This window comes from Balaenoptera acutorostrata, chromosome 21 (genome assembly GCF_949987535.1).
Source record: "Balaenoptera acutorostrata chromosome 21, mBalAcu1.1, whole genome shotgun sequence".
Taxonomy (NCBI): Eukaryota; Metazoa; Chordata; class Mammalia; order Artiodactyla; family Balaenopteridae; genus Balaenoptera; species Balaenoptera acutorostrata.
The window spans coordinates 13,834,292-13,846,547 of NC_080084.1; the positions used below are offsets into that span (position 1 = coordinate 13,834,292).

A 12,256-nucleotide genomic window follows, 5' to 3' on the forward strand; every position below is an offset into this window, starting at 1 on the left:
TCTGAGTCTAGGTCTCCAAAAACTTGTTCCCAACTAAATGTTTATTTTTAAATATTCTAAGGTTCTGTTAACTATAGAACTGCAGAGGTTAAGAAAAAGTAAGAAAAAAACCTTAAATTCGCAGTAGATGAATTACATTCACAGCTAGTGGAGAAATCAACGAATTAGGGTTATACATGTGTTTAGTAGAGTTGGGTTTTAAGTAGCGAATATATGCTCAGACCACAACTGCTATCAGCAAATATTATAGGCAAGTGACAAACAAACAAAAACAAACCAAAAAAACCCCAAAAAACAAAAAAAGCAACAGCATTTTAAAAAGTCAGGCCTATAACAGTGTTTTTGTTCAAGTTTAGTGACCCACAACTGATCATTAAGAGCCCAAAGGTCAGAGGTCAGACACTGATACATTATCCAGGAATAAACTCTGATGGATGAATGAGGGCAGAGACAGCTAAGAGAAGCACCTAGAAAGATATAAAAACTGAAGTTACAACCCAGATGTCTCCTTTCCTGGGCTAACATCCCTAAGTTGTATCTAGGTTTCTTTTTCTCATGCATGCCTCTTGGGTCCAAGTTCAGACACACAGCAAGAACTGGACTCCTTTAAGTAAAATCCAAAAAGGCAGACTGAGCCGGAGAAAAATACTGGAGCAGAAAACAAGAGCAGCTGAAATGTGGATGCAGAAGGGGTTCTGATTAGTAGAAGGAACAGCCAGCTGTGATGCCTGTCGTTCTGGTTAGTAAAACTTGACGAGCTTATTTTCCTTACCTGAAGACACATACGCTGTCTCAGTTGAGGCTGGCATGCCAGTGATGATCTCTGCAAAAAAGAAAAGGTGATAGGACATTATGATGTACAGTCAGGAGGCTGGGAGCCAGTTCCACAGCCTTCCTTCAAATAAAAAATGTGTGTAAAGGAAGAAAGTACTGCAAGGGGATGATGAAAAGCCCAGGCCTCATCCATACAGAGAGTGAGAAATGCAAAAAAAAAGGCTATCCAGATAAGTAGTTCTTCTTTCTTGGGCAAACAGCGTGAGATGGGCTGTGACAGAATAATTAGGAAGAATTCCCTGCCCCCACTGGGGTCAGTGAAGAAGAATATATAGCAAAGAGTCTGGGGGCTCCTCTTCAGAAAGGAAGACAGAAACGGCAAAACCAAGAAAAATCAAAGCTGGAAGATCAAAACTGTGGTCAAAATTTTTAAATATTAGATCTTTGGAGAATTACATTTCTGTCCAAACCAAAAGCAAGTCATGTTTCTAGTTGGGATTGATGAAAAACATCAAGTTCTGGTATCAAACGCTACATAAAATTGCCAGTGGTAATCAAGATGGGTGTCTTATCATTTCAGCTACTCAGAGCAGGGCACAGAGCAAGTAGGCAGCTCCTAACTCAAGGAAATGCAGAATTAACCTGTACACTTCTGGATGCACCATTATCATGGGAATTGTGACGGTATTGTTCAAACTTTGACTTGTCTTCTTACTGCCTTTATGAGGGAATAAAGGATGAATACATTGTCTAATTCTGTATTTATCCAGTCCTTCCAAAAAGGGCTTCAGTTCGTTAGAATCTAATGTTTTCAGTGAGGCATAGGTTTATTGGACGTAAAGATGCAATGGTGGATATTATGCAACTTTCACTGTGTGTATAATTATTGTCAAATGATTTACTATTTATTAACCAGGACAAAAACAGAAGTTGAATCTGTTGTGATATATATATTACGAAAGTTACTAGATCCTACTAAAATCCTAAGTATGTCATATATTATCATTTTATGTTGGAATTAATAGCCTGTTAATCATGGAGTTGGAAATGTTCATGATCAGTATAATCATCTTTAAATATAGTTATGACCACTTAGGGCTTCCATGATAGAACTAGTCTAGTAGGTAAGATGAATTAATTTAAGTGGCAATATTTCTTCAAGCTGAGAGGCTCTAGGGGTAAATGGTTTAGTGGAATTGGAAAAAAAATGGCATGTGAGATTCAGCAGGATGTTTAAGAATAAGCATCAAGTTAAATATGAGTATATATAATCAGAAATATATCTTTAGTAAGACCAGTTTGTGTTTTTTCTCATGCAATTTAAATATCGATGGTCCTCTCTAATGAAGCATTAGGAAGACAAACCATTCAAGGTGCAAGATTATTATCAAGCCACCAGTCGCCTACATTGGCTCTTACACCCACTAAAAATGGGATACAGTGAAAAGAATCAGCACGTGAGGGTGTATGATGTCCTTGGGACTTTCACAAGCAGCAGGCATTAAAGAGGATATTCTGAGTTGGTGCTATGGTGTATCTGTTTCTGAAGTGGCTACAACTAGCTTTCTTCTTATGGGCTGTAGAAAATGATACGGTTTTTCTTCGGGGAAAATTTAAACAGATAGAAACATTTCTATCAAAGATTGACAGCATTTGTCTTTCTCTATGAGTAGCTAGAAGAAGATCCAAGTTTCCAAGCAAGTACCCACATTGGGAGAGATGCTTTCTCATTCTGTTCACGGGACTCATCAATGACACAACAGCCAGACTGAAGTAAGAAGCTCAGGGTCATAAGAATTGGGCAAAAATCCCCATCCTGGTATGAGTATCAAGACTCTTTTCACATTTATTTTTGACAAACTAAGTAGCCCCCTGTGACCTTCCAAAAAATAAACAAAACTAAAACCCCAGAATCAGAGCTATTCTATCTTCAGCATAAAAGATCTCAATGGGAAGAAAGGTTAACCATAACATTTCCTTGTTTCATTGAATGATACATAAAAATACCAGAACAGGAGGTTAGTACAAAAATGTATCTACATGTAGACAACTTAAAATAACCTCCCTTTCTAAAATTAGAGTTTATCCTGGAGACCTTAAAAATATCTTTAATGATTATGGTTCAAATAAAAAACTTTTGAATTATCTTGGGGGTAATACAAGCTCAGAACTTGTATACTTCTATACGAAAAGAATCTTGCTAATAAGAAAAGTTAATCTTTTTGATTAAAACCACTCAGCAAACATTTTAATGTGTTTTGGATAGAATTCATAGATTGAGAAAACAACCTTTTGTTAAAAGGGTGACTGAAATTAATTTTGTTACAATTACAGATTTTAAAAAAATTATCAAGTCCTGAAATCTCCTTGATGTTTATTTAAGCAACACATCTTTCCCTTTAGTAATTTGGTATATTAAATTTGTTAAATTTATAAAGGACACCCCCTCCATTACTGCAAATTAATAGGGATTTAGAATCATCAAGAATTGAATACAGCTGAGCAATTTATGCTGAGTAGGCAAGGAAACATGTGGAACATTAGTTTATTTGTAATGTTCGAGTTCTTTTTTAATAAACTGGATCTGTTCTCAAGAAAAAGTGGCAGTGCCTGAAAAATAACACCTTCTGGAAAGGAATTTTTCTAATTATTATGTATGCATGGCTTGTTTGAGATTTCATCATGAGCACAATATACTAAACATAACTATTTAGCAAAATACACATAAACAAATACAAGCATACATATGTCTGTGTGAATTTAAATATCCAATTATGTGACTCTTTATTATTCTAAAATCACAGGTCATTATTGTGTCTTCAAAAATTGTGATCAAGTCATTTTTTTTAAGATTTAAGATGGGCATACTTATTAGCACTGGTAAAAATGACTTTGAACATCTGAATAAGATCTTGCTCATAATCAGAGCTTAGTCTTAAGCAACTGAGAAATTCTGAAATTAACAAATGGTGTAGAGGCAGGATGGATACCATGCACTGAAAAGACAGCTCTTTTCCACTCATATTACTCTTCCTTATTACACTTCATGGCAATCCTACATAATGCAACATACATGGAGACCGCTATACAAACTATAAAACATATTTTATGTGCTTCTTTGTATAACTATAGGTTGATCACCAATATCATGGCATTTCTTACAACACTGTCAATGTGGGTTACCCACATGAGCTAATTTTTTAAAGGGCCAATTGATATATTAATCAAATTTTGTGGAAATATTTTTTTCTGCTCATCTAAAATGAAACAGATATTTTATTGCTAGCAGCCCAATTGCTCCTATGGGATCTTGGATCTCACTCAAATGATTTTTCTCCTGATTAAAACAAGAAAACCTAGTAGAAGATATGATTGATTAGTTGTATATTCTGCTGTATTAATCTTTTAAAAGACAGCAGTACTTAATTAATTTGAAAACCAGTTACATCTATTATTCTCTTCCCTAATCTGCTGCCCAGGAGTTTTTATAGAGCTTCTTAGCTAAGAATTAATGACTAAATTAAGGTTTCCTCTATAAAGACCAAGCCAAATAAGATACAAATTAAAATCAACATATAGTGTATGATCTGTGTGAACATGGTGTATGTGGCCTTTTAAACTACTATATTTGAATTCATGAAAGGAATCCACCTGTGATCCATCACGTAATGATGATTGCCTGTGAGATCCTGTTTTGCACGAAAACTCAATTGGACTTTGGTAGACTTACATAGTCCCAGAAGTCATTAGCAGACTGCATAGGTTTGTATCTGTCTACTGTATGACAGGTTCTTTTTTCCATATAAGGTAGGGATTAAAAGGCATTGGAAATGACCGAAAACATATAAATTTCTAAAATGCTTAACAAAACAATTAGCTATATGTACATTCTTTCCTAAATGCTTGAAGATATTGGAAATATGGTCATTGTTTCACACAAGCATATAATGATTCAAGGGGAAATTCACAGTTTTTTCATATTATTTCATTTATATCTAGTTGTTAATCTAAGCAGATCTAAACAATGGATTTCACTGCAGGAAGTTTATAAGATTAGATGGACGATTTTTATGATCTGTGCTAATTTTATTCTAATAGTTCTCTGGCTGTCATAATGGGATTAAAAATAGTGTCAAACAGCAAGCTCATCTTGCTAAATTTTTCTTTTTTTCCTAAGGAGAAAAGAAAACACAGTCTCCCATGCATTTTTCCTTCTAACTCTTGCCATCCCTCCTAAAATCTTGTCCTAAAGTATAAACGTCTAAGTGCCAAGAGGGCACCTGTGTGAGAATTTAAGTAAATCACAAGAAATCCTTTGCATAGAATGAAATTAGGATAATTAGCTCACAGCCACATACCAGGATCTTTCATCCAGGCAACCTATATAGAAATTATCAAACTATAGTTACGTATTTATCGGAGAAACGAGTTAGACAACACAAAATAAACAAAATGACTAATATTTCATAGATAATATAATTAAAATCTCAAGGGGAGTTCTACATAATATAATATTTTGGCAACGTGTTCTTATTTTTAAGTTTTTTTTTTTCTAGGACAATCCTCCCCCATAGTGGGGGTGGGGGGATTCTTGAGAATTCTACTCTCTCAGCCCAAGTCAACGGTAAATACACATTTAAGAAGAGATGGTTTATCACCCTGATACCAAAACCAGACAAAGATGTCACAAAAAAAGAAAACTACAGGCCAATATCACTAATAAACATAGATGCAAAAATTGTCAACAAAATACTAGCAAACAGAATCCAACAGCGCATTACAAGGATCATACAGCATGATCAAGTGGGGTTTATCTCAGGAATGCAAGGATTCTTCCATATACGCAAATCAATCAATGTGATACACCATATTAACAAATTGAAGGAGAAAAACCATATGATCATCTCAATAGAGGCAGAAAAAGCTTTCGACAAAATTCAACACCAATTTATGATAAAAACCCTCCAGAGGGAACTTACCTCAACATAATAAAAGCCATATATGACAAACCCACAGCTAACATCATTCTCAATGGTGAAAAACTGAAACCATTTCCACTAAGATCAGGAACAAGACAAGGTTGCCCACTCTCACCACTATTATTCAACATAGTTTTGGAAGTTTTAGCCACAGAAATCAGAGAAGAAAAAGAAATAAAAGGAATGCATATTGGAAAAGAAGAAGTAAAACTGTCACTGTTTGCAGATGACATGATACTCTACATAGAGAATCCTAAAGATGCTACCAGAAAACTGCTAGAGCTAATCAATGAATTTGGTAAAGTAGCAGGATACTAAATTAATGCACAGAAATCTCTTGCATTCCTATACACTAATGATGAAATATCTGAAAGAGAAATTAAGGAAACACTCCCATTTACCATTGCAACAAAAAGAATAAAATACCTAGGGATAAACCTACTTAAGGAGACAAAAAACCTGTATGCAGAAAACTATAAGATACTGATGAAAGAAATTAAAGATGATACAAACAGATGGAGAGATATATCATGTTCTTGGACTGGAAGAATCAATATTGTGAAAATGACTCTACTGCCCAAAGCAATCTACAGATTCAATGCAACCCTTATCAAACTACCACTGGCATTTTTCACAGAACTAGAACAAAAAATTTCACAATTTGTCTGGAAACACAAAAGACCCCAAATAGCCAAAGCAATCTTGAGAAAGAAAAACAGAGCTGGAGGAATCAGGCTCCCTGACTTCAAACTATAATACAAAGCTACAGTAATCAAGACAGTCAGCTATATACGTATAGCTGACTCACTCTGTTATATAGCAGAAATATAGATCAATGGAACAGGATAGAAAGCCCAGAGATAAACCCATGCACATATGGTCACCTTATCTTTGATAAAGGAGGCAAGAATATACAATGGAGAAAAGACAGCCTCTTCAATAAGTGGTGCTGGGAAAACTGGACAGCTACATGTAAAAGAATGAAATTAGAACACTCCCTAACACCATATACAAAAGTAAACTCAAAATGGATTAAAGACCTAAATGTAAGGCCAGACACTATATAGAACTACCATACGACCCAGCAATCCCACTACTGGGCATATACCCTGAGAAAATCATAATTCAAAAAGAGTCATGTACCACAATGTTCATTGCAGCTCTCTTTACAATAGCCTGGACATGGAGGCAACCTAAGTGTCCATCGACAGATGAATGGATCAAGAAGATGTGGCACAGGGCTTCCCTGGTGGCGCAGTGGTTGAGAATCTGCCTGCTAATGCAGGGGACACGGGTTCGAGCCCTGGTCTGGGAAGATCCCACATGCCACGGAGCAGCTGGGCCCGTGAGCCACAATTGCTGAGCCTGCGCGTCTGGAGCCTGTGCCCCGCAACGGGAGGGGCCGCGATGGAGAAAGGCCCGCGCACCGCGATGAAGAGCGGTCCCCGCACCGCGATGAAGAGTGGCCCCCGCTTGCCGCAACTGGAGAAAGCCCTCACACGAACCGAAGACCCAATACAGACAAAAATAAATAAATTAAAAAAAAAAAAAAAAAAAAGAAGATGTGGCACATATATACAAGGGAATATTACTCAGCCATAAAAAGAAATGAAATGGAGGTATTTGTAATGAGGTGGATGGAGTTAGAGTCTGTCATACAGAGTGAAGTAAGTCAGAAAGAGAAAAACAAATACCATTTGCTAACATATATATATGGAATCTAAAAAAAAAAAGTGGTTCTGAAGAACCAACGGCAGGACAGGAATAAAGATACAGACATAGAGAATGGATTTGAGTACACGGGGAGGGGGAAGGATAAGCTGGGATGAAGTGGGAGAGTGGCATGGACATATATACACTACCAAATGTAAAACAGATAGCTAGTGGGAAGCAGCCGCATAGCACAGGGAGATCAGCTTGGTGCTTTGTGACCACCTAGATGGGTGGGATAGGGAGGGTGGGAGGGAGGGAGACGCAAGAGGGAGGAGATATGGGGATATATGTATATGTATAGCTGACTCACTTTGTTATATAGCAGAAACTAACACAACATTGTAAAGCAATTATACCCCAATAAAGATGTTTGGAAAAAAAGAAAAGAAGAGAGAGTTTGGCCGTGTGGCAGTTTATAACCAGAGTAGAGCGTTTTTTCTCTCTGAGAGCATATTTCTGTGCAACCTCTTCCCAGAATCTTGAGGGACAGGCATGTGACAACACGAAGGTAGTGAATTTGAGTCCCCAAGACCTCAGGACCTGAGCTGAGACTTCTGGGATAACCAGTCTTGATCTGAATATAGCAAATTCATAGATGACAGTAGAAGAAGGTGAACATCAGAATGATTCCATATTTTCCTCTGGTGGCACTATAACTAAGCCCTTGAGGTGTAGGAAGAAAAGAGAGTCTCCCAATATACAGAATGCACTGGCCTTGTCTATCCTGGTGCCTGATGAGTACAGGCTCTGACGACCTGCACATCTGACCCGCTTCCTCTGAAAAGAGAGGGCGTTTCTAGACAGCCACGTTTCTGGCTTCACTATCCTGGGTGAGCCCACGGTGGGGACCTGATTAGAATACACTGATGATTTGTATGCTCTCTGGATCTTTTGATGTGGTCTGGTATAGTCAGCTCTGCCAGTCAGATTCTTGCTACGGGGAATTTGATTTAGGAACTGAGGAAACAATCACACAGTAGGAGTCAAAACTGAAAGGATGCCTTCAAAGGAGCCATGAAGAAGAATATGGCCAAATGGAATCATAAGCAGGTCAAAGTTTGGAATTATAAAGAAGCATATTTGAAAGCAGGAGAGGTTAGAAAATCTAAGAAACAGAAGATTCAAGAACATATTTGAGGCACATGAAGGAGAGACTTGAGAGAAAAGCCATAAATTCCTGGTGTTTAAACTCATAGATACACCCTGGGTACCATTTTCTCCTTGAGTCACAGTTATAATGGAGTTCTAGTTCTTCCCAATGGAATCCCCCTCTCTTGATGCCTCACACCGGGTTTTCAGTTTTCATTCTTCACAAACCAAGGAATCTACCTTAAACGTTCACAAACACAGAGTCTGGTATAGAGTAAACTATACTGGACCGGGAATTAAATAATTTAAGACACATCCTAAGTCTCCATTTCTTTTTAAGTACAATGAGAGGGTTGGATAAGGATGAACTAGTCCTAACATTCTAAGAAGAAAATAAAAACAACCACCTTATACTGTAATTGACATTCTTTGTTCTCCTCCTTCAGATGCTTTCAATAAGCCAATAGGAACCCAGTCCTTAAGGAATTTTAGTTGGTTGTTTAAGAATGACTTCCTTACAATACTCTGTGAACTTCTCTTTATTCTTGTCAGGTAAGAAAGATTCATTATCCAAAACACCCCTACCTTCATTTCTCTACACTTTATAATTGGTCAATACTACATTCAAATTCAAGACCAATTCTTGAATGAATTAATATGGAAAAATAAGTTGGATGTCTCTCCTATGAAAGAAATGTGAAAAGCCATATTATCAAAACTTCAGCACCCCGAAATTAATTTAAAAATTCTATTAATTCTATTAATTAATTATTTAATTCTATTTTCCTGGGACTTTACAGTATGCATAACTACACAAATCTAATCGTGTCCAAATTCAATAGCCTTTACCACGAGGACACAGATTGAACCAAACAAGCAACTGACAAACTGAGAACAAGCTATTAAACATGGTATAATAGAAAGAAAAGAATAAGCCACTGAAATTTTAAATTTGTGTTTCAAGTTACATCCCGTAAAATTCCAAGTGGGGGAAGATAACACAAGCAAAACTCTATTGCTTAACCTGTGCTGATTAAAAAGTAAAGCGATGTTATGTTTACTCTTATTAAGTTTTAAATGGTAAATGATAAACACGACCCCTAACAGTAGTAAGGGAATCCACTTTTCACTGTTGTCCTTTATTCTCTGTGGAGGGAGGTATTTAAAATGAAAGTAATGAAGTTTGATTACACTGCAATAGAGCAGTTCATTGGGAAGTCCACAGAAGACTTAGGAATTAACCTGGATTTTCCCCACCCTGTTCCATATTTGTATCTCACTCCCTTCTCCTTATCCTGTTATGTCAACTGATATAAATAACATCAGTCTCCTAAGGAGTCAACCCCCGAAGTTACTTCTACTCTTCCCTTGCTGGTTTTGCAATTTTATCTTATCGCTTTAAGAGATCAGGCCTTTGCAGTGGACATTCTTTCTCAGCACCTGCCTAGAAGCAGTGCAGTTAGGCTTCATTTTATAACAGATGACAGGGCTTGTGAAGGCAGCTGTTCAGTGCCGTAATTCAAAACAGCACCAAGGGTTCTGAAGCAGCGTTTTATTGTTTCAAGAGATTTAGATGCTCACTGCTAGCTCATCATCAGCTTCTACAGACGACTCCATCAAGTTGTGCAGCGCTAGGGGATCAGGAACAGAGAGCCACCAGCTGTGGGGCTTTGCCCTTCCTCAGGTAACTCAGAGAGGGGGTCGGAAGATAGGGGCACCTTGTGCCTCCAAGTCATTCATTTGTTTAACAAACATCCCCTGACACTGCCCTCAGAGAAACAGAAACTGAAGCCTATACATAGTAAAAAAGGCTTTGCCTCTAAGACTCCCTTAATTTCCGAATTAACAGGCCTAAAACAACCTGATAGGCCTAACTTTCTACTACCTAGAGCCAGATGTATATAAGAACATAAAAACTGCCAGGACTACGTCAGGATTGTATTCTGTTTATACACACATGCACACACACACACACACACACACACACACACTGAACATATATTCATACATAATACACATATGTATGTAAATATATACAATATACATATATTCTGTATATACATATGTATTCTGTACATAAATTATATGTATACACATATTCTGGTTTGATAGAGCAAAAAACTTACCTGCTCTCCCTGACTAACTTAAAGTGGAGGTATAATCTCTTTCTTTTAGCAAACCATCCTGTCCCTGCTATTCATGACGCTATTCAAATCCTTTTTAAAAAAATCTATGTATATTTCAGGTCTATTTCATGTCATGAGTGAAGAGCCTTATGGAGGACCCGTAAGATACTTGAAATGCATGGTTTTCCCTCCACGATTTTTGTTTGTTCACAATGAGATTTAACACACCGATGTATTACAAGTCTTACCACATACCTTGATGGCTCCTCTCAGAGACTGAGAAATAGCACATAGTAGGTGTCTCTTACCATTTGCATCCACAATGGTGATATTGGCAGAAGCACTGTCGTTTCCTAATTTGCTGATCACTTTGCACATATATTCTCCAGAATCAGCCAGTGATGCTTTGTTAATGCGAAGTTCTGACTTCCTGTAAGACCAGGACCAAAGCGGTTGTAAGTATATTTCACAGAAATACAATGACCATCAAAAGAAAGCCTCTGTAGTTTCAGAGTTCTCAAACTCCCCCTTCCCACCCTACACACACCATGTTAAAACACAACTGACTAGTACACAGATGTGTGATTTTACCAAAAGTGAGATACATCTCATTTAAATTATACCCTGGACATAGTCATAATTTTATCACCCAGCTCAGCAATTTAAACCAATTCTTTTCTAATTTTTCTTTTTATTCCTCTAGCACCGCCACTAACTACATTATGCCTCAGAATTTTTTTTCACCCAAACGATAAATTTTCTTTCCTCTCTGTATCTCAATGTCACCAGCCACTAGGGTTAAGGAAGATAAAAAAGTGTAAAGCCATTTCTTATAAATCTGGTAAGGACAGATACCTAATGAAGGCTAGACTAGATTAAAATGCTCTGCACTTCTTTTCCCAGCAGAGTGACATCAGGAATTATGTTAATTTTGAATGGAGAGGATTTATCACTTCCAAAAGAAAGGGAATTTGTCATTCTTTAAAAAGAGTCTCATTGCTGGGAGCACAGTACCACACAAATGGTTCTTAATATTGAAATAAATATTCATGCAACAAGAGCACACACTTTTATAAAACTACATATTAAATCAATATTTGGCACTCTTTGCACATGGGCCGCACTGTGATTTGCATCTGTCTATATGCTTTACTATTGCACATAGCCTATAATTTAAGCAGTCTCTATGACTTAAAAACTCAGGCCGATTGGGGTTGGCACAGCATTTATTAAAGCCTTTTGATAGCTAGTGGGAACCTGCTGTATAGCACAGGGAGCTCAGCTCTGTGCTCTGTGATGACCTAGATGCGTGGGATGAGGCAGGAGGGACGTCCAACAGGGAAGGGATATATGTATACACACAGCTGATTCACCTCGTTGTACAGCAGAAACTAACACAACATTGTAAAGCAATTGTACTCCAGTAAAACATTAAAAAAAAAAAAAATACAGTGTCCTTGTATACAGGAGCCTGGTACTGACTGCCCGGGCTCTTGAGAGGAGGACATCAGGGAGAAAACGCAGGAAGCAAAGACAGCAACTCAGAATTATATGCAAACCTCCCATAAACTACAC

At 37.4% G+C, this 12,256-nt stretch overlaps 1 protein-coding gene across 7 annotated transcripts in view; it reads right to left on the reverse strand.

Annotated features, from left to right (window-relative positions):
• The window catches only part of NRG1 (neuregulin 1), a 1,026,134-nt gene that overhangs the window by 144,904 nt on the left and 868,974 nt on the right, over positions 1 to 12,256 (reverse strand). For 6 of the 7 annotated variants that reach the window (XM_057537367.1, XM_057537370.1, XM_057537372.1 and 3 more), the window contains exons 3-4: positions 10,990 to 11,111; positions 773 to 823 (exon numbers count right to left, since the gene is read on the reverse strand). In XM_057537367.1, coding sequence (XP_057393350.1) covers positions 773 to 823; positions 10,990 to 11,111 — 173 coding nt within the window. The remainder of the gene's footprint in view (positions 1 to 772; positions 824 to 10,989; positions 11,112 to 12,256) is intronic. The other variant, XM_057537373.1, reaches the window with a different exon arrangement.